This window comes from Myxine glutinosa, chromosome 12, assembly GCF_964187855.1.
Source record: "Myxine glutinosa chromosome 12, kmMyxGlut1.1, whole genome shotgun sequence".
Classification (NCBI taxonomy): Eukaryota; Metazoa; Chordata; class Myxini; order Myxiniformes; family Myxinidae; genus Myxine; species Myxine glutinosa.
Window position 1 is genome coordinate 37,392,477 of NC_136272.1, and position 23,729 is coordinate 37,416,205.

Genomic DNA, 23,729 nt, shown 5'->3' on the forward strand with positions numbered 1-23,729 from the left:
TATGTGTGTGTATATGTGTGCATGTGTGTGTGTGTACATGTGTGTGTATATGTGTGCATGTGTGTGTGTTTGTATGTGATGCACATCCGCATGCAATTAAAGCATCCACAATCACTCAGCAGTGCGAGCGAGCACTCTTACCTGGAGATGCTGAGGTAGACGGCCAATGGAGTCGCCCGTAGCGCTGACATCGTGCTCACTGTGCCCGTGCCGATGCCATCCGTAGCTCACCGGCTCACCTGTGCGCGCCCACACGCGATGTGCAATCACGCGTGGACGCAACTCGCAGAACCTCCGACATTTCTGCAAAATTATTAGAAAACCGGTAAATTAGCGATCGCTGATCGGTTTATAAAGGCCCGGAGCTCGTATCGTGTGTGTGTGTGTGTGTGTGTGTGTATGTGGCCAGCGCTGCCTCAACTCACCTCATGGGTGCTGCTGCTGCTGCTGCTGCTGCTGCTGAGGAGTGTTTTCCCTCGTCGACCGCTGCGAGAAATTGCCAAGAAGCAAAGTTTGGAGCAGCCCGAGGTGCTCAGAAGCCTGAATTATTGGATTTGAATGTCAACTCGATATAACGCACGACCTCCGTCCGCTCGAAGAACCGGCGGCTCTTGGCGCCAATTTCCCGGTATAGAGCGACACCCAACGCACGATCTGGCCTAGTCCCGTCAGGACGGCAAATCCGCGCAGGTGTTCGCGGCTAAACCGGAAATAAGGACGAGATGCTGCGCACGGCCACCATGAATGTGAATCGCACCGTGTTAGCGCCAACGCCGGCCCTGTGCTCTGACGTGACGCCGGGAGTTCCCATGGAAGATGCACTGGCGGAGGACGCCCGGCTCGCTACGCCCTGTGCAACAGTGCAATCGGACCAGGTGTGCGGTGGGAGGCACGACCGCGACGTACGGATGCTTCGTGCGTATTGTAAGGTTCGACGCATACAAATCCCTCTTCGTGCTCCACAAACCACTATTAAAGGAACACTGATAGGCCAGGACGCTCATACACGAACGACATGTCCCTCCCTTCCCGCCAAAGTCGTACAAAACATGCAGCCTCCTCCTCCCCTAGTCCCCTCGCCCTCACACTTCCCCTCCCACCCAGCCTCTCCCATTCAAATCTGCTCAAAATACGAGTCCTGCGACGTGTCTTAAACGGAACGCGTTTAGGGCTTTTGGACGACTCACCGCCTCATGGAAGACGTGGACGACGAGCAGCCGTCGCTCCCACGCTAAGCGTCGCCCGTCGGACGTTCGATCTGAGGCCGTCTGGCGCAGGCGCGTCCGAGGGGTCGTGCGGGGCGAGGAGAGACGCGCGCGCGTCTTTTAGAACTCCGCACGAGGCCCAGGACGAAGGAATTGGGAGGGACTGCGAGCAGCGTCGGGTTGGCCAAAGCACGAATATATATATAATATAAAGAGATAGAGAAAGAGGGAGAGAGAGAGGGGAGGGAGGGATGAGGAGGCGAGAGGAGGCGGCCAAGCTGCGCTTTGCGGATCCGGGTGCCGGCGCCTGTAGATCGAGACAAGGAATGGCGAAAGAACTTGTCCTCCTTGTGCTGCTCCTTGTTTTGCTACCGAGGTCCAATCCCAGGTGCCGTACTTCCTATAGCTTCCTCGAAGCTTCGTGCATTGTCAAAGGAGCCATGCACGAGATTCCTCGTATATTCACTCCAATTTGCACTCACGGCACCTGTTTTGCACATTTGGGCCGAGTCACCACCAAAGAGCAACTGCGGGATATGTTCACCTGCACCATTCTTCTTTCTTTTTCTCTATAGTTCGATGAGCTACCAGGACAACATGTCCTTCGTGAAAGAGACCGTGGACCACCTTCTGATAGGCTATGACATCCGCCTGAGGCCAGATTTTGGAGGTACGTCTTACACCTGTATTCTGTGCGAATTCATTGTCAGCACGAAAGGTGCATCTGGCAAAACGTCATACAAAAACGGCGCGGAATCTAATTGGCGCGCAATGTCGAGATCTCGCGCGGGCCTTGATGACGTATAACGTGTACACATTTCCCACGCGTATATTATATATATATATATATATATATATATATATATATATATATATATATATATATACAGTATGTATGTATATATATATATATATATATATATATATATATATATATACAGTATGTATGTATGTATATATATATATATATATATATATATATATACAGTATGTATGTATATATATATATATATATATATATATATATATATATATATATATATATATATATATATATATATATATATATATATATATATATATATATATATCTGTGCAGCGTCTGTCTTGTGTTGTGTTGTGTTGTCTTGTCACTCAACTAATTTCTCAAACTGTTGTGAAATCGTACCAAACTTCTGGTATGCACATATCTCTCCCGTCGGTATGTCCTAAGGGTATTTTAAAGAAAATTGTTCCAATTTCTTTTTTTTCTTTTTTTTGGGAATTTTTCCGGGAATTTTTTTTTTTCAACTTCAATGGTTTATAACATGTGATATCACGTATATTACAAATACATTTGTGCAAAATAATTGTTTGAATTACGATTGGTTTAAACCATGACAAAACGGCAACTCGGGTACAGCCATTTATCTATATATCTACACATCTGGGCAGTGTCTGTGTTGTCACTTAACGACTCCCTCAAACTTTTGTTTCTGTGGTTGTGAAGTGTTTTGAATAACATTGTGGTGGTTTTGAATCACGTGGTGGTGAGGTATTTTGAATTATGTGGTGGTGAGGTGGTTTAAAATGACATGGTGGTGAGGTGTTTTTAAATCACATGGTGGTGAGGTGTTTTTAAATCACATGGTGGTGAGGTGTTTTGAATTACTTGATGGTGAGGTGTTTTGAATTACTGGATGGTGAGGTGTTTTTAAATGACGTGGTGGTGAGGTGTTTTTAATTTTGTGGTTGTGAGGTGTTTTTAATTTTGGGGTTGTGAGGTGTTTTTTACCTTCGCAAAAGCGGAAGGTTATGTTTTGATCGCTGTGTATTTATTTGTATGTCTGTGTGTGTGTGTGTATGTTATTCGCATAACTCAAAAAGTATTCAACCGAATTGCATGAAATTTGGTGGGATGATTGGTTATTATACGGGACACATTTGATTAGATTTTGGGAGCAATCGGGTCAAAGGTCAAGGTCAAGGTCACGAAAAGGTCAAAATCGTATTTTTACCATAGCTGCGGCGAAGGTATGCGCTCTACCGAGTGCCCGTTCTAGTATTACATGTTTTATGGCTGTGAGGTGTTTTCAATTTCGTGTTTTTATTACGTGTTTTATGGCTGTGAGGTGTTTTAAATTACTTGGTGGTGAGGTGTTTTGAATTATGTGGTGGTGAGGTGTAATGGTCCCAAACTTCCAGTCTGCACCTTCCCCTCCCCTCCTCTACCCCTCCCCAATGTGTGCGCTGAGGGGTTCTTTCTTGAAAAAAAAAACATTCAACCTAAATCTTCAACCTAAATTGCCTATAAAAATGTAATATCACAAACACAACAAATACATTTGTGCAAAATAATTGTTTGTATTATGATTGGTGTAAATCATGACAACACAGCAACTCAGGTACAGTCATTATCCTCAGCTAAAATAAGCCCGTTCCTCAGTAACGACGCTTGGTGAGGCGAGCTGTGCGAGCCGAGCCAAGCTAGTGCATATACTGTATATATATATATATATTATGTAAGTACACCCCATGTAAAGTTTTGACTTTTTCAACATACGGTATTTCAACATACAGCTATTTGATCTTCATTTCAACAATATTGATAGATAAAGGTGATATAATATAACAAATATCATGAAACATTTACATTTTGTAGTCCATTGTATAATTTAAATAAACATAAATGCAAATTTCGCATGTGGAAAAAGTAAGTACACCCCTACATTTATCAACAACAACAACAACATGCATTTTCAGGCCATTTTCCCTACTAGAGCGGGGGTTAGCCTTGCGGTCCCCATGACAATCTTCTCCATTTTGCCCTATTTTCTGCATCTCTCCTTGTTAACCCCCTTGCCCGCATTTCTTCTTCCACCATCTTTAGCCACGTCTTTATCGATCTTCCCCGTCCTCTCCTTCCTTCCACATTCATTTGCATCACTCTCCCAACCAGTCACTTTCATCCTTCCTCAATACATGACCAAACCATCTCAACCTGTTCCTCTTCACAGCATCAATCACAGGCAATATTCCCATCATCTTTTGCAATTCATCATTTGTCTTCCTCTCTCTCAACGATACTCCGCACATCCATCGAACCATTCACATTTCCACCCTTTCCAGCCTTCGTTGCTGCTCTACGTTCATTACCCATGTCTCGCTCCCATAAATCATAACACTTCTCACACATGCAGCATACACCTTTCCCTTCAGCTTCAGCGACACTCTCCTCCTCATCAGCATGCCACTCAGTTCCCGAAACTTCTTCCATGCACATCTCACTCGAGCAACCGTTGCCGAGTCTGATCCACCTTCTCCATTCAGCATGTCTCCGAGGTAGCAAAATGTTTTCACACCTTCCAGCTTCACGCCGTCTCCAAGATCCAACTCAACATTTCCTCCATCTGCAGCTCCCTCTGTGCACACCTTACATTTGAATGTAGCTGCCACACTGGTTAATGACCCTCTCAGACCACTACATTTTTGATGAACCCACTAAGCACACATTGTACATTGAATGGAGTTCACTCCGACACCCTTCCTGCACACAGCACACGGCCACTTCCCAGTTCTTTCCACCTCACCACATGCTTTACCACTTGCCATCACCTTTGTCTTTCCGATATTCACCTTCAGACCTTTTGTCTCCATACATTCCTTCCACTTGTTCATCTTTTCCTTCAGTCCATCCATACTTTCCGCAATCAACACCAGATCATCTGCATACAACAACTCCCACGGTAAACCCTCCTTTACGGTCTGAGCCAGCACCTCCATCACAGCTACAAATAGTAGTGGACTTAGTACCAACCCCTGATGCACTCCCACCTTCACCTCAAACTCACCACTGTTCCCGTCCTTCGTCCTTACAGCTGTGCGTGCTCTTTTGTACATTGCCATCACTACTCTGATCAACCATTCCTCCACTCCTAACTTCCTCAATGCCCATGTCAATACTTTGCGTGGAACCCTATCGAATGCTTTCTCCAGATCAACAAACCCAAAAAACAACTTCTTCCTCTTATCCATGTACTTCTCCTGCAACTGCCTCACAATGAAAAGCGCATCTGTCGTTCCTCTTCCTGGCATAAATCCAAACTGCATTTCGTCGATCTTCACTTTCTTCCTTATCCTCCTCTCCAACACCCTTTCCAATACCTTCATTCCATGCTCCAATAACTTTATCGCTCGGTACGAGACACACTCCAGAGGGTCACCTTTCCCCTTGTATAGAGGGACGAGGGTACTCAGTTCCCAATCCACTGGAATGCGGCCTTCTTTCACCACCAGATTACAGATCTCTGTCATTCTCTTCACACCCCAACTTCCTGCTGCCTTCAACATATCTCCCACAACTCCCGTCGGCCCTCCCGCTTTTCCACTCTTCATTGCTTTTATCGCTTCCTCAACTTCCTTCTCAGTTATCTTCTCTGCCGGTCCTAAAACTGGGTTACTCTCTATGTTGCCATCCCATTCATTCTCTGAATGCAACAGCATTTCCATATATCTTTTCCATCTTCCTTTAATTCCATCTGGGTCGACAACGATTTGTCCCACTTCATCCTTCAAGCAACTCACCCCCATCACATCACACCTCTCTTTCGCTATGTGCTTTGCAATCCTGAATACTGCTTTCTGACCCTCTTCCGAATCTAAGCGTTCTCCGAACATTTTCCTACATGCCTCCTGCGCCTTTGCTACCTCTTTCTTTGCAGCCTTCCTGGCTGCCTTATAACTTTCATGCTCTGCTGTTTCTGCTCCCGTACCCTTCGCCTTCTGCCACTCTTTGAACTTCTTCCTCTTCTCGTCAATCCTCTTTCCAACCTCAACATCCCACCACCATGTTTCCGAGTGCCTCGGTGGTCCTTTTGTCCATCCACATACCTCACCAACGGCTCCCAACAGACTAGCTTTCATTGACATCCAACCACTTTCAAGCTCAACCACATCATCCTCTACCCTACTCAGCCTCTCTTTTAATGCCTCCCTTACTGTCACCTCTTTCAACCTCCACACCTTCATTCTCGGTTGGTACTTCACCCGCCGAGCTCTCCTCGCACCTTTCACCCTTATGTCGCAGACAACCAAGTGGTGCTGTGAAACAGCCTCCTCCCCCGGGATCACCTTTGTGTCCCGGAGGTGCCCCCTATCTCGCCGACGCACCATCAGGTAGTCAACGGTTGTCGTCGACCCACCTGATGTGTCTGTAACAAGCTTATTGTCCTCTTTCTGGAACTGAGTATTACAAATTTACTCTGGACAAAATCACAGACTGGTCAAACAAGTGGAACATGTCTTTCAATCCTGCCAAATCTCACTCTCTTACTATGTCTCTCCGAAAAGATCGACTGGACAACCCTCCCATCTACTTTCTCAACAATCCTCTCCAAGAAGTTCTGTCACTCAAGCTTTTGGGTCTCACTATCTGCCATGATCTTTCTTGGGAAAACCACATTTCCAAGCTGGCCTCCAAAGCCAGTCGCCGACTGGGCATCCTCCGTCGTGCGAAGTCCTTCCTCGGCACACCTGAGCTCCTCACCACTTACAAGGCTTTCATCCGCAGCTCAATGGAATACTGTTCTCCCCTATGGGCTGGTGCTCCTGCCTCACACCTGGCTCGGCTTCACGCTGTTGAATCCAAAGCTTTCAAAATCATTGGAATCTCCCGCGATGAAGCTATCTCTGAGGGCCTTTCACTCACTCACCGCAGGCAGGTAGGTGGTCTTTCTGTCTTCTACCGACTCCTCTCCGGCCTTGCTCCCCCAGCTCTCTCTGTGCTCTGTCCCCCAAATATACCTACAGGTCGCACAAGATCTGCCAGCAACCCTCTGATGGTTAAACTGCCGAAATCTCGGCTCTCTGCTCACCTTCACTCTTTCATTCCTCTTTTCTCCCACCTGTGGAACAAACTCCCACACTCCCTTCAATCCCTCTCCTCCCTCCAGGTCTTTAAAACAGCTGTTCACCACCATCTCTTATCTTCCCCCATCCATAACCTTGATCTTTTCTACCCCCACTAATTCACCCCAGATCCACCTTGTTTGAAATTCCAACTTATTTCCTGGAAATCCTGGCAGTGTCCATATGTTTATACCTCTCCCACCCCCCCCCTTCACATGCCTCCCCCCCTTCACATGCCTCCCCCCCTTCACATGCCTCCCCCCCAAAGCCCTCTCCCTCCCACAGATCTCTCGATGTCTCCATGTCTCTCGGTCCCTGCTCTCAAATGTTGTGTTTGTGTCCTTCCCCCTCTCTCCCCATCTTGTCTACCGCTCCCGATGTTATTTGTTTTACGTGTCTGTTTGTCTTTCTGTGTGATTAATGTTCGCTCTTTCACGAGCCTCGATCTTGTATACAAAAAAAATAAAATAAAATAAAATAAAATAAAATAAACAAATCAGCTCCATCAGCAAACTCCAAAATCCTTTCACCTTCTCCATTTCTCACACCATATCCGTAACCCCCATGAACTCCCTCAAAACCATCCATACTCCTTCCCACATGTCCATTCAGGTCTCCTCCCACCACAACAACTTCCTCATCTTTCACGTTTTCCATCAGCTTCTCTATCGCACACCAGAACTTGTCCTTCTCTTCATCGCTTCGACCAACCTGCGGAGCATATCCTGAGATGACGTTCACCAAGAGCTTTCCAATCATCATTTTCACCATCATCAACCTATCACTCACTCTAGTCACACTCACCACACTGTCTACAAACTCCTCAGAAAACAGGACACCAACACCATTCACGCCCTTCGGGCACCCTTGCCACACAAACTTGTATTTCTGTCCCTGCCTACCCTTCACCATTCTCACACCACTTCCCTTCCATCTCGTCTCTTGCACACAACATATGTCCACTCTTCTTCTGACCAATACTTCCACCACTTCTCCTGATCTCCCTGTCATTGTCCCCACATTCCATGTCCCAAACCTCAGAAACCGATCTCCACTTCGAGCTGCACCCTGCCCATATGTACTTGTGATTGTCATGGTTCTCTTTTTGAGGCAATGTTTTTATGGCCGGATGCCCTTCCTGACGCCAACCCTCTTAGTCATCTCTTACGACACGCAGGGATACGGTGTACCTATTCTGACCAGGGTACACACTGGGAAACGTTTAAAACATGTAAATTCGGGGGGGGGGGGGGGGCGTCAGCATCACGGCTGCGGTTTAAACATATTCCAACAATATCCAAACAGAACGATGAAAAAACAATCCGGGAAAAGTCTCCAAGCGAGAACGTGGATTTGAGAAAGAAGGAGCAGAGGCGGAAGAAAACGAGATACAGGGGGCGGGGCACAAGCCGAGACGAGGAGGAGAGCGAACAAGCACGTGTCCGGGAGGAGAGAAAGAATCAATATAGAATTCTTTGTCTCAGGAGGTGAGGTGAGGGGGAGAAAACAAAATAAAAGAAACAAGCAATACAGCGAAGGAAATAACCCAAACTGACAAAACACCGACGGGGGGAGGGAAGCCCCAAGTCACCAGGCCGCGCACGAGGTACGACTCAGAAAACGATTAACTACACACAAGTTTGCACGAACCACAAACCAACACCAACTAGAAACACACAATAACACGTACACAGCAAAATAACCAGTGGAAATTTGACAAAGACAAGAATGGGAAAACACTCAAACTTCGATGCCGTGGAGAGCTCGAAGCACGCCTCACTCGCCCGAGGAACCGGAAGTTCTACATTTATCACTACTACAAATACCTAAAATTAGAATCAGATGCACCAGCTCAGGTGCAAATGATTAGAACATCGTTAGAGAGGATCTTGGAGGAACCTGTCTTATTTAAACCTCAGACATTTCGTTTGGTTTGCTCTTTGTTGTTGAAATGTGCGGCGTCACCATGCCTAGATCAAAAGAGCTCTCTGATGCCTTCAGAAAGAAGGTTATAGATGCCTACGAGTCTGGGAAGGGATTTGAAAAGATCTCCAAACAATTTGAAATCAATCATTCGACTGTCCGGAAGATCATCTACAAGTGGAGAAGATTCCAAACAACTGCCAAATTGTTCAGGCCAGGCCGCCCCAGCAAGTTCAGCCCGAGACCAGACCAAAAGATGCTGAAAGAAGTCTCGAAGAACCCCAGAATGTCATCACGGGACCTACAGGTAGCTCTTGCCACTGTTGATGTCAAAGTGCACGAGTCTACCATTAGAAAGAGGCTGCACAAATTTGATCGACATGGGAGGTGTGCCAGGAGGAAACATTTGCTGTCCAGAAAGAACATCAGGGCAAGACTAAAGTTTGCCAATGAACACCTAGGCAAAGACCAGCACTTCTGGAACAATGTGCTCTGGACAGATGAGTCAAAGGTAGAGCTATTTTGCCACAGTACCAGAAGACATGTTTGGTGAAAACCAAAGACAGCATTTGACCACAAGAACCTGATACCAACTGTAAAGCGTGGTGGTGGAAATATTATGGTTTGGGGCAGCTTTGCTGCATCAGGGCCTGGGCAGCTCACCATCATAGAATCCACTGTTAATTCTTCATTGTACCAGAGGGTGCTTGAGGATAATGTGAGGCCATCTGTGGGAAAGTTGAAGCTCAACCGAAGGTGGACCTTGCAACATGACAATGACCCTAAACATACCAGTAAATCCACCAAGGAATGACTGAAAAGAAAGAAATGGAGGGTTCTGGAATGGCCAAGTCAAAGCCCAGATCTAAATCCCATCGAGATGTTGTGGGGGGATTTGAAACGAGCTGTGCATGCAAGAAACCCCTCAAACATCGCACAGCTGAAAGAATTCTGCATGGAGGAGTGGGCAAAAATTCCTCCCAGTCGATGTCAGAGACTGGTAGACAGTTATAAGAAATGCCTACTTGAGGTTGTTCGTGCCAAAGGGGGCAATACCACCTATTAGAGCCAAGGGTGTACATACTTTTTCCACATGCGAAAATTGCATTTATGTTTATTTAAATTATACAATGGACTACAAAATGTAAATGTTTCATGATATGTGTTATATTATATCACCTTAATCTATCAATATTGTTGAAATGAAGATCAAATTGCTGTATGTTGAAATATGTTGAAAAAGTCAAAACTTTACATGGGGTGTACTTACTTTTTCACGTGACTGTATATATATATTGTTGCGAATATGGAATTTGGCCTCCATATCCGCTTGTAAATATTCCCCTATTTTCTCCAATACTCCCCAACTTTCCCCAGTCCCCCATTCCCTAGTCCCATTGCATGTAAATAACAATCAGTAGAGCCGACCTTCCCCTTATTCCCCCATTAAATGTCGTGCCCAGGTCCACCGCACCACACGTAGACAACTTTCGGACATCTTCCTAGTTATTCTTATTCTATGTCAGTTAAGGCCTCGTCTCCATTAATTATGACTCTTCGTTGCACCAGAATGTGATTATATGGCATCAGTAGTGAGTTTAGGACCTTTCCCATACCTCCTTCCATCTTCTTCCCCAACAATTACAACAACAACAGAGGAGATGGCGGCGGAGCGGGGGAGGATGCGTCCTCACACCGGCTCGATTAGCTCCAGACCATGCGCTCCACGGGGTTACCACGAAGGGGCTCCTTGTCAGCTCCTCGTCAAGGGCGGAGCCTGGTAAACCCCCCGCACGCACCCAATGAGAAGCAACGTGCCGATTCCACGAGGCGGAGCTAACGAGCCGAGGGCGTGTCACTCCCCGCCGGATATACGCGGCCACGGGCCGGATGTGACGAGAGATTCGCCCCCAGCTGGAGAAAGACGGACCTGCGAGCGCTGAAACAGATGCGCCTGAGTTTGGAGAGGCCTGAGAAAGAACGTCACCTCTGAGCGCTGCGACGAGACCTCCCCGCATCTCTGGACCGAACCGTGTACCCTGCTTTGAGCCAAGAGTGCACCTTGAGCCATCGCTATCTGCCTTTCCTAGCCATCAAACCCCGTGTGAGTCAGCGTTGTCCCGTTTATCTGTCGTCTGTCTAGGGTTAATATAAGAGTGTGTCTAAGTGCCTGTCTTTCTATGCTGTCCCTCTTGTAGTTGTAATCTAACCTTCCGCCTTAATATAACCTCCTCCGGAGGTCTTGAGAACTGAACCCCTGGTGTCGTATTGTGTCATTATAACCCAGCCGGGTGTCTTCTTTTTCTTATTGAGCCAGCGTAGCGCGACTTCGTCAACGTCGAGTATAGTCGGGTAATTTGTGCGGACACGACGGCCATTCCGCTCGGCCCACCTTAACATCAAAGTCGTGTCTGTAACAATTGGTGTCAGGAGTGGGATTCGAGGCCCGACCAAATTTTGAAAAAAAAAAAAAAACGAATAGAGGAAAAAAAAAATTTGGTCAAAATTTGGAGCGGCCGAAAGTTGTTTTGTTTTACGAAACTCGAATTTTGCAAGTCGCGCTATGGCGGATCAAGACGGCTGGGGTCCGGTAGGGGAGAGTGAAGCAGGGTCGGTCCAGGACCAAATTGAGGGACATGAGGAGAGCGAAGCAGTGAGGGCGGCAGGTTCGCAAAATAGCGCCGTCACGCACGAAGTAGCGGGCGCGCAAAATGGCGCGCTCGCTCACGTGGTTGAAGGGTCCCAAAATAGCGGCGCCGCGGAGGGCGAGCCTGCGGTGGCGGCTGGGGACGCTGGGCAAACCGGGTTTGACCTCAGATTATTCTTGACCCAACTGAATGCAAAAATGGATAGGATGGAGGGCCAAATGAGGGTTGATAGTGGGCGATTAGAGGGCCAAATGGGGGTAATGGGAAACCAAATGGGGGTAATGAGGGACGAAGCGAGGGGTACCGGTGAGAAGTTAGACAATAATTTTGAGGAGTTAGACAAGAAAATTGAGAAGTTAGACAATAATTTTGAGGAGTTAGACAAGAAAATTGGGAAGTTAGACAATAATTTTGAGGGGTTAGACAACGGGATAAAAGAAGTGAAAAATGGGTTAATGGGGGTAGAAAATAGAATGGTTGCCCAGGAGAATCAGATAGAGGGAGTGAAAAATGGGTTAGAGGGGTTAGAAAACAGTATGGAAGGCAAATTGAGGGACATGAGGGACCAAGCGGAAAGGGAAGTTAAACAAATGGAGCAGCAGATAGAGGGGGTCAGAATGGGGGTAGAAACCAAACTGGATGCTCACAGGGAGGAAATGGAGCAGATGAGGGTGGCATCTGGGCAGGAGATGCAAGTGATGGGAGAGGAGATCAGAAGAGGAGTGAGTGAGGAGGTCGGAGGAGTGCGCGAGGAGGTGAGGCACTGTAAGGAGCGCATGGAGAAAGAGGTGAGAAAGGGGACTGTAAAATTGCAAGGTGGTATAGAGGAGTTGACGCTGGGAGTAGAACAACTGACAGTGGGACAAAAGGAGTTGGGGGACCAGGTAAAGAAGAACACAGCGGTAATAGAGGGTTTAAAATCGACACAGAAAGAGATGAAAAAGGACGTAGGGGTAATTAAAAAAGAGTGCCAGACGGTACATGAGGACCTGACGAGGAAAATGGACAAGGTGGTAGAGGTAATGGAGGTTAAAGAGCGGGAGGTGCGGGAGCACATAGAAAAAAATAAAGTGGAGTTAGAGGAAGAACTTAAAGGGGCGCACGAAGAGATGAAGGAGATGAAGCAAAAATTAGAAGAAGTGGAAGAAGGGGTGAGCGAAATTAAGAAGCGACGGAGAGAGGATAAGAAAGAGATAAAGGAGGAAGTAAAAGAATTGGTCCAAAGTCTGTGTTCGGATCGTGATGATGTGCTCATTAACCGGATGAGGGATTCGCAGGTGATGGAGGAGAAGCGAAGAGAAAGAGGACCCGGTGTAAGTGGTGACCAATATGGTCGTGCGTATGATGCGCCAGGTGATTTAATAAGCTTGGGGGTCGAGATAGACCCGGAAGTTCGTGAGAGGCCACGAGTGAGGTGTATGGCTGGTCCGGAGGGTATGGAACGAGAGGTGCGAGGTGTGGGTGAGCAAGGTTGTGGGAGTATGGAATGGGTAGCGGGTTGCGGAGGTGTGACCCATGCATCGACACCAACAGGGGTAGTTGTTGGAGGGACCGGGGAGGCACGAGAGCCCCTTGGGGGTAATGTACTGTGGGGGCCCGGCCGGTTCGGCCCCGCGCTGACCCCGCAAGGGGCGACGCACGGGGTCCGGCCGGCGGGCAACGACTCGCATACGAGGTGGTCCCACAAGGTCCCACTCGCGCCGTATGACGGCAAGAGTGATCTACGCGCGTACCTGGCGCAGTTCGACTGTGTGTGTAAGGGTAACGGTTGGGGTGAGGACGAAGGTGGAGTACACCTGGTGGCCGCATTGCGCGGCGCGGCGGCGGAGGTGCTGACGGCATTACCAGCGGGTGCTCTCACCCTGCCAGCCCTCCGCGACGCCCTAATTAATCGATTTGGAATAGAACAGCAGAGCGAGCTTGTTAAAGCTCAGCTCGCGCTGCGAAAGCGCAAGCCCCAGGAAGCCATCGGGGAACTTGCCCACGACATTCGCCGCGCAGTGGGGATCGCACATGCTAGCATGGCAGCGGATTCCCGGGAAAGCCTGGCGCTGGACCATTTTATCCAGGCCCTCCCGGATATTGAGCTCCGGCAACAGCTCGCCATGTGGCGCCCGCAGACTCTGAGCCAGGCGGCTGACGCTGCGGCCCGTTGGGAAGCAGCGAGGCCCCTGGCCCGGGGGGGCGAGCGTCTCGCAATGGCGGTCCGCCAGATGGGACCCCCGATGGAGGGCGGACCCCTTAGGGGGCCCGCCCCCGACGTGGGTCCTGACCTGGCGGGCATGGTCCGGAGGCTGGTGGACCAGCGCCTGGCAGGACCTGGACCATGGCAGGCGGCCCCGGAGGTGGCCCGCGGTGGACCACGAGCGGGTAATCCAATTCGGACCTACAGGGGGGGGAATTTGGAATTCCGGAGGCAAGCACCTTACCAGGTGAGGTGCTATACCTGCAACCGCCTGGGTCACCTGGCGCGGCACTGTCGAAACGCGCGCCGGGATGATCCCCGGCAGTTGAGGTCCTCAACTCCGCCCAGGGGGGAGCGGGTTAGCCGACCCCAGACACCCCCCCGCCAGACCCCGGGAAACTAGAAGGTGTCGGGCACGTAGGGCGGTGTTCGGCAGCAGAGGATGGAGGAGAGCCCTCATTGACGCGACAGGTCATTTATTGTGGCCAAATTGGAACCGGTAGCCTGACAATTAGATGCAAAATTGCCGGCGTGGGGGTAGACGCCGTAGTGGACACAGGAGCTAGCGCCACGATCATCAGCCCTGTGGTCCTTGATTCGAGCGCAGGTGGCTGGGATAAGATCCAGCGCCTGCAAAATTATAGTTTGCAGCTTGCTACCGGGGTAACGGCCCCGATCATAGGGCGTGGTTCTGTGACCCTCAAGTTAGGGTCGGTAAGGAGGGAGATAGATGTTTGGGTGGCGGAGGTGTGCGACCCATGTTTAATAGGGTTGGACCTGTTGACTGCCAGCGGTTGTAAAATCGACTTGTGCCGGGGGATCCTGCAGGTGGGAGTAGAAGAGCTGCCGTTAGGGGGAGTGAGCACGGCCGAGAGAGCGGAGCTGGAGGCTTCCGAGGCCGTGACCATCCCCCCAAGGGCCGAGGCGATAGTGCCGGCCCGATGGGCAGCTCGCCCAACATGGCAGGAGTCCTGCGGCCTGGTCGAACCGGTGGCAGCGCAGTCCATACCGGGTTTAATCGTGGGCCGCACCCTTGTAAAAACGGACGGACCGGTAGTGGCCGTCCGAGTAGTAAATATGAGTACAGAACCACGCACTATAGTAAGGGGAACGAGGGTAGCTGGCTGCACCCCCGTTGAGGAAGTCGCGACAGTGAGGGGCGAGAACGTCCAGCCGAGCCGACCCCGGGGGGAGCCTTCAATAACAAGTAGGAATTGGCCCGATCCCATTTGCGAGATGGTAAATCGTAGCAGCATAGAGTTGGGAGGTACCCAGAGGGAGGCCTTACACAAACTGGTTGGGTCCCATTTGGACCTCTTCTCCCTGTCCACCGAGGATATTGGACGTACGGGCCTGGTGAAACATCAGATCCACACCGGTGAGGCCCGGCCTATTCGTCAGGCCGCCCGACGGCTCCCTTGGAGCAAGAGGGCGGAAGCTGACGAGCAGGTTGAAAAAATGCTCGACGCAGGTGTGATCGAGCCCTCGGGAAGTCCTTGGATGTCACCTGTTGTGCTGGTCAAAAAGAAGGATGGGACCACGCGGTTCTGCGTGGACTATCGCCAGCTAAACAACGTGACACTCAAGGACTCATATCCCCTGCCAAGGATTGATGACACCCTCGATGCCGTTGCGGGCTCAAATTGGTTCACAACTTTGGACCTCAAGAGTGGGTATTGGCAGGTGGAGATGGATAGGGCAGGGAAGGAGAAAACGGCATTTTCCACAGGTAAGGGACTGTATCAGTTTACTGTGATGCCGTTTGGTTTGTGTAACGCCCCCGCCACCTTTGAAAGATTGATGGAGCATGTACTAGGCGGCATGCCATGGCAGTCATGCCTGGTGTACCTGGATGACGTCCTGGTACATGCCCAAACGTTCCCCCAGGCACTAGCTAATTTGGACCAGGTGTTCGGGTGCCTCAGACAGGCAGGGTTGAAGCTGAACCCGAGTAAGTGCACTTTGTTTGCAAGAGAGGTGGCCTATCTAGGTCACGTGATTGGCCGCGAGGGGGTAAAAACAGACCCAGACAAAATTAAAGCGGTAGAGGAGTGGCCCGCACCACGTACCATCAAAGAGGTGCGGGGATTTTTGGGACTCTGCTCCTACTACCGGCGCTTTGTGGCGAAATTTGCGGAGTTGGCCCGTCCCCTCCACCGGCTTACGGAGAAGGGGACGCGATTTAATTGGACACGGGAGTGCCACGAGGCCTTCCAAAAATTGAAGGGGTGTCTAACATCCGCACCCCTTCTAGCTTACCCCACTAGTGACGGGACATTTACCCTGGACACGGATGCGAGCCAGGAAGGATTGGGCGCAGTTTTGTCTCAGACACAGGAGGGCGTGGAGAGAGTGATTGGTTATTATAGTCGGGCCTTAAGTAGGCCCGAGAGAAATTATTGCGTCACTCGCAAAGAGTTATTGGCTATGCTGGCTGCCATGAACCATTTCCACCCGTACTTGTACGGGCGGAAATTTTTGGTTAGAACTGACCATTCCTCCTTGCAATGGCTCCTTCGGTTCAAGGAACCGGAGGGCCAAATTGCAAGGTGGTTGGAAAAGTTGCAGCAGTACGATTTTGATGTGGCCCATAGGGCCGGGAAGGCCCATGGTAATGCGGACGCACTCTCTCGGCGTCCTTGTCTGGGAGAAAACTGCAAATTTTGTGCGAGACACGAGGAGAGGGAACAATTGGGCGATTCGGACCCGACCCTCGTTGTCCGGGCAACCCGGGTGAGAGGGCCAATTTTGCCACTAACTGCAGATGAGGAATTCGGAACTTTGGCATGGAGCACGGCCCAGCAGGAGGATCCTGTCCTGGGGCCAGTGTTCAATTGGGTCAAATTGGGGCAAAGACCAAAGGGGGAAGAGGTCACCCCCCTCGGGGCACAAACAAAGGCATATTGGGCTCAGTGGCAGACCCTGGAATTGAAAGGCAACATCTTGTATCGCAAGTGGGTGGAGGTTCCCTCTGATAGAACTTCCTGGCTGGTGATAGTCCCTGACAAATTCAAGAACGTCATATTGCAACAGGTGCATGGTACCCGCTCCGGCGGCCATTTGGGCAGGACAAAGACAATATCTCGGGTCCGCCGGAGGTTCTATTGGGTGAATATGGGGCGCGACATACAGGACTGGTGTCGGAGATGCGACGCCTGTTCTGCCAAAAAGGGACCAGCACGGAGGATGAGGGCCCCCCTTCAATTACATCAGGTGGGGGCCCCCCTTGAGCGGGTGGCTATGGATATTCTAGGACCGCTGCCCCGCACCCGCCAAGGTAATAAGTATATCCTCGTTGTAATGGACTGTTTCACCAAGTGGCCGGAGGCCTACGCCCTCCCCAACCAAGAAGCAGGGGTGGTAGCGCAGGCCTTCGTGGAAGGATTTGTGTGCCGGCATGGGATTCCACAGGAGTTGCACACCGACCAGGGACGAAATTTTGAGAGCAAATTGCTAAAAGATGTGTGCAGTCTCCTGTCAATTCGGAAAACCAGAACAACGCCTTTAAGACCTCAATCTGACGGGATGGTGGAAAGATTCAATCGAACTCTAATCCAACAACTGGCACTGTTCACCACCACCCGTCAGGATGACTGGGACGAACATCTCCCTTACTTGCTCATGGCCTACCGAACCAGCCAGCACGGGGCCACCGCATGCAGTCCAGCGTTGCTTATGTATGGGCGGGAGTTACGGGCTCCCGCCGACTTGCTATGCGGTCCCGTGCCAGACACAGTGGTTAACCCGCCGAGGGAGGGGTACGCACGTCACCTAGAGGAAGGCATGGAGCTAGTCCATGCCTTCGCCCGCCGCCAACTCCATCTGGCGGGGGAAAAGATGAAGCGCAGGTACGACGACCGGAGCCAGGGGAGTCAATACGCTCCGGGGATGAAGATTTGGTTCTTTAATCCCCGGAGGCGGAAGGGAAGGTGCCCAAAACTCACCTCCCCCTGGCAAGGCCCAGGAGTCGTCCTGTCGCAAATCTGTGACGTGGTCTTTAAGATCAAAATGGGGCCACGAGCCCTTCCTCGGATCGTCCACGCCGACCGGATAAGACCTTACACCGGCGAGCAGGCGCCCCCGTGGATTGCCTCGGCTTTAGATGCCGAGGCGGGACCCAGTACCTCTGAATAAGGGGGGCTTATTAGTGCCAGAGGACTGGGGGATTGAGGAGCGATAGGCCCGGTGGGAGAGGGTGGCATCCCTGCCACCCTTCCCATGGGGGGGCAAAGGAGCAATAGCTTATGGGGTGTATGGCAGTGAAAACTAGCCCGGGTGGGTTAGGATATTGTGTGTAGGGATCTAGCGAAGATGACAGTAGGTAACGTTAAGTTTAGTTAGTGACTGATACCTGTAGTGGGGACGCAGGTAGATTAGTGTGGATGATAATGACGAGGGAGCGCAATAGTTTAAAGGGACGACTGGGAAGCGCAAGTTTCAGAAGGGAGTAGTTAGCTGAGATGATGCCGTGTGTGTGTGAGAATTGAACAGGTGTGATTGCACAGGTGTGCAACTGGACAGGTGTGATTGCACAGGTGTGCAACTGGACAGGTGTGTGGAGCAGTGTATGAGTAGTGAGTGTGTGGATCAGCGCGAATGCGCTTGGGGAGAGAAGGGTGCAGGTGGCACCAGGTGTGAGAGCACAGGTGTGCAGGTACAGGTGTGTGGAGAGAGTTGGAGTGAGTGGTACGGAGTGGTGTGCATGGTGCGAAGGTGTGGATGGGGGAAGAGTGGACCCCTTTCACGAGTACCCGGGGCGGGTAGTGTAAGTGTTAGGTAGAGGGTGCAGGTAAATTGTGGTTGGATATTGGCATTTGTGGTGCGGTTGCAGAATGGTGTTGTGAATGGGTGCATTAGTGTTGTGGAAATGGCTGGGCGTGTAGCCTGTTAGTGTGTGTAGTTGGTTGGGCACTCCACCACTGTGAGGATGTCGGCCAGGTGAGGCCGCAGGTGGGCTCTGGGAGCCGGTAGTTGTGAGTGGGTGCCTGAGGATCCCGGGTGTGGATCGGGCAGCCCAGTGCCAGAGAGGGCACCGAGTGGGGAGAGTGCCAGAGGGCCTTCCCCAGGTAGTTAGGTTAGGGTAAGGAGCAGGTAAGCTCGGAGGCAACTGCAGTGGTGGAGGTGTGCAGGTGGGTAGACCCACTGGGAGAGGTACACGCCGCAGCCCAGAAATTGTGCGAGGGCACCGGGAGATGAATCGGGGGAGTGAGACCCCAAATTGAAGAGCACCACAGTTTGGCCAATGGGAATTGGTTTTTAGAACCCATAGTGTAAGAGGGCCAATGGTTTGGCCGGAGGAAGACCCCGGGTAGTGTAAAGTTGTTAAAGTCATTTAGGAGATAGTTAGGATTGATGAACCTGTCGCACCATACGCAGCCACTTGCCTGTGGTGATGATGATGACTCCACACCTGTGTTTTCTTTGTTCTGTGTGCAGGAAATGAGATTGCTGTGGATTTGTGAGACGCATCACGACGTGGATGAGACATTGGGGTGATTCCATCTCTCCCTCCCTAGGAGGGACTGATGATGAATTGGTAATGGCAAATTATGATGTTGAGTTGGAGATGGCAAATTTTGATGAGAGTTGAAAATGGCAAATTTGATTGGTTAGGAGGGAGAGAAGACGAATTTGGTATATGGGAGGAACGGGGAAGACAGTAGGGATGTTTGTTGATTTGTAAAGTAGATGTTTATGGGTAGTGTTGTGTTGTGTGGATACAGTAAGGGGTAAGGGAGGGGCCATGTAGGTTACCTGGTGGGGGGGGGGGGGGGGCGTACGATAGGAACGTACCTGTCTCACCTGGTTCCCATGTGCCCCCAGTGTGCATCACCTTACATTGCGTGCACTTTTGCGCCCTTACCACCTTACTCACTTGTCTGCTTCTTTTGTCTCCCACCTCCGAGGATCTGGCTTTGGGGTAGAGAGAGAGGAAAGAGAGGTGCTGGCTGCGCAGTTGTGGGCCTGCACTTTCGCTGTTTGCTGCCGGGATCGATACACCATATGGACCGCAATGTTTGTGGCCACCCACAATGGACCGCAGTTCTTTTGCGGCCAAGCACCACCCGGGGATGGACCTATGGGTCAACGTGGCACCTATGCCATACAGGTGAACCACTTTTAGTTACCACCAAGTGCACCACAAGAAGAGCAAGAGACACCTGCAGGGTTAGGGGTTGTCGAATTTATTTTTATACCAATGAACAATGGTGACTGCACCGATTGGTGGTGGGGTGGTGCTGTTGATGCTCGGAAAGGGTGCTCTGCACGTTATTAAAGGCCGTCGGCCACAGAGCACTCGTGGGTTGGTGTATCGATGTTGGCAAGCGCGCTCTCTCTCTATGCATAACATCTGCATGTGTCCCTCCAAAAACAGGTCCTGGATCGTAGTGTAAATAGCAGCATAGTCTTGTAAATAATGCTCCCTACCGGCTGTATGTTTAGTTTGAGAATTCTTTCCGGATTCGGTTATCCTGTGGGTGTGTTTCTGTGAGGAGAAGGGTGCAACGTCGCAGGGGGACATATTTACTCATTTGTGAATATCTGTAAAACTGTCGCACTCAGGGTAGAGTTAATAGTAGAGGGAACTACATTGCGTGCCACACTAAAGTAGGTAAAAATTTATCGGGTCGGGACGCCCCGAGGGTAGAGAAGGGTGCAATGTTGCGAATATGGAATTTGGCCTCCATATCCGCTTGTAAATATTCCCCTATTTTCTCCAATACTCCCCAACTTTCCCCAGTCCCCCATTCCCTAGTCCCATTGCATGTAAATAACAATCAGTAGAGCCGACCTTCCCCTTATTCCCCCATTAAATGTCGTGCCCAGGTCCACCGCACCACACGTAGACAACTTTCGGACATCTTCCTAGTTATTCTTATTCTATGTCAGTTAAGGCCTCGTCTCCATTAATTATGACTCTTCGTTGCACCAGAATGTGATTATATGGCATCAGTAGTGAGTTTAGGACCTTTCCCATACCTCCTTCCATCTTCTTCCCCAACAATTACAACAACAACAGAGGAGATGGCGGCGGAGCGGGGGAGGATGCGTCCTCACACCGGCTCGATTAGCTCCAGACCATGCGCTCCACGGGGTTACCACGAAGGGGCTCCTTGTCAGCTCCTCATCAAGGGCGGAGCCTGGTAAACCCCCCGCACGCACCCAATGAGAAGCAACGTGCCGATTCCACGAGGCGGAGCTAACGAGCCGAGGGCGTGTCACTCCCCGCCGGATATACGCGGCCACGGGCCGGATGTGACGAGAGATTCGCCCCCAGCTGGAGAAAGACGGACCTGCGAGCGCTGAAACAGATGCGCCTGAGTTTGGAGAGGCCTGAGAAAGAACGTCACCTCTGAGCGCTGCGACGAGACCTCCCCGCATCTCTGGACCGAACCGTGTACCCTGCTTTGAGCCAAGAGTGCACCTTGAGCCATCGCTATCTGCCTTTCCTAGCCATCAAACCCCGTGTGAGTCAGCGTTGTCCCGTTTATCTGTCGTCTGTCTAGGGTTAATATAAGAGTGTGTCTAAGTGCCTGTCTTTCTATGCTGTCCCTCTTGTAGTTGTAATCTAACCTTCCGCCTTAATATAACCTCCTCCGGAGGTCTTGAGAACTGAACCCCTGGTGTCGTATTGTGTCATTATAACCCAGCCGGGTGTCTTCTTTTTCTTATTGAGCCAGCGTAGCGCGACTTCGTCAACGTCGAGTATAGTCGGGTAATTTGTGCGGACACGACGGCCATTCCGCTCGGCCCACCTTAACATCAAAGTCGTGTCTGTAACAATATATATCTATATATCTATCTATATATCTATCTATATATATATATATATATATATATATATATATATATATATATATATATATATATATATTGCAGATATGGAAAGACGTCACCTGTGTGCATGTACCTTGTATTTCTGACTTGTAACCTGTTATAAACAGTACTCTATAAAGATGCATCACATGTAAGATTCTTGAACCTGAACTTTAACTTTTTTATTATCCACATCAAAATCAACAACACTTTGTCTCCAATGTCATTAAAAAAATTGATTGGATAATAGGAACCAGAAAATAGCATAAGATTCTAATCATCCAAGATTCATATAATGATTGCAAAAATTAATAAATCAATAAAATTTTATACGGCCTGTGCATTTTATATATATTTTTTAGCTTTAAGGTTTTTTGACATATCCTCGATGAAATTTTGAGAATCTCCTTTTGTACAACTTTTTGAATGCTCCTGCATGTTCGCGGATAAATAAGTGAAGAGTCAAACTCACATGCACACATTATCTCCATTGTATTTTGCAAACTTGTAATTTTATAAACCAAAATTATATATATATATGAGGAATCATATAATTTTAGAGTATGGCCCTTTAAGTTTGCTCTAAGCTGATTCGTATGTTACATGATATTCATAGAGGAAGAAGGCAACTCCTTGAAGTTTAAAATGTTATATTTTACTGAGCTGGGTCCTGCATGGCCTTTGATCACCATAGGTATGTCTGGTGTCAGTGTCATGGTATATTACGCATTTAAGCATTTCATTCTTTCATTTGGACTTACGCTGTCATTACAATTGTTGTCATAGAGGCACATTAAATGAGCACGTGCTGATTGCTAATGAGCCGTGCATGCGATGCGTTTTGATTGATTGCAACACGTCATGCATGTACCGCAGTATATATCAGATGTATGTATCTGTGGGTTAAACGTGCAATGCAAGTTACACCAACTGCTGCAAACATGTGTGCAATGCATCATGGCTGGGGAGAATCGAGGAAGGAGCAAAAGCAATCCTGAACGGTAGAAGACAGGTTGTGTTTTAACTTGAATTGAGTGCGTGCGGTGATGTTATCAATGCAAGCCACTGAGGGACATGCTGTGCACACACAACGTGTAGGCTGTGGTCTAAATAACTTCCGGTAACTTAGGCTTCATTGGTGCATTGTCTCAACACCGTTACTCTGAGATGCCATTAGCTATAAATTTTTATTTTCCAATATTGAGAATAATAACTTGAACTGCACTCAGCAGAGAGCATACCTCCAACAGGATGAACAGTTTATGTTTTGGATCCCACTGATAGGCCAGATCTGCATTCGGACCTGAACCAAAATCGAATCGGCTTGTTCTTGTCATTTACCCAACTCTTCGAACAAGTTTTTTCACAAGTGATCCACAACTTTTTGAAATATCAACCTATATATCGTTTTTGTCCCGATCACTCAATGGTGAAGAATCAGTTCAAAAATTTAAATATTCTCGTATCCAGATCTGGATCCGAATCTTCACCAAAATCAAATTGAAAATTTTTGGGGTTGGTCAAGCTCTGGGGCCTGGAGCAAATTTCCCATTTGCCCCCGTTATAATCCACCATTGGGTGGAGGGAATAATATACTTGGAGGTACGAGAGCCATCGCAACCCTAGTCTAGGGCATGATTATGATTGATCAGTTAATCATCGTTTCAAATTTAATCACTAATGAATCTAAAAGTATTTTTAGAAATGATAAATTTTTCCTTCAGCATCATTTCATTTCATTTGGCACTTTTTTGCATGTAAAAATGGCTACCATTAATTTCTGAATAAGCCCTCATTGACCTTTCTGCCATTGACCCTTTTCCCTTGAAAGAAGAGATAAAGCTCATTTCAGAAATTGTTGAGGCCTTGTAAAAGTTGTGGAAGTGAGTCCATTGGTATTGGGGAGGAGAGACTGTGACTTGATCAAGTCTGAATTTTTTAAAAAGTTTTTGCTGAGGAAGTTAAATAAACAAGAGAACATGATAGAACACAAGTTGTATCTGGCTATAAATCAGACGATTAACGAAAGAAGAATTGCAGATCTTGTTGGTACTCGTATGTGCA

The 23,729-nt window shown here is 49.1% G+C and overlaps 1 protein-coding gene across 2 annotated transcripts in view; it reads left to right on the forward strand.

The window, feature by feature from the left end:
• The first annotated feature begins 1,444 nt into the window (after nt 1-1,444).
• The window catches only part of LOC137414885 (gamma-aminobutyric acid receptor subunit beta-3-like), a 354,704-nt gene continuing 332,419 nt past the window's right edge, over nt 1,445-23,729 (forward strand). The window contains exons 1-2 of one of the 2 annotated variants that reach the window (XM_078766743.1): nt 1,445-1,593; nt 1,781-1,875. In XM_078766743.1, coding sequence (XP_078622869.1) covers nt 1,457-1,593; nt 1,781-1,875 — 232 coding nt within the window. In that variant the 5' untranslated portion in view covers nt 1,445-1,456. The remainder of the gene's footprint in view (nt 1,594-1,780; nt 1,876-23,729) is intronic. The other variant, XM_068100439.2, reaches the window with a different exon arrangement.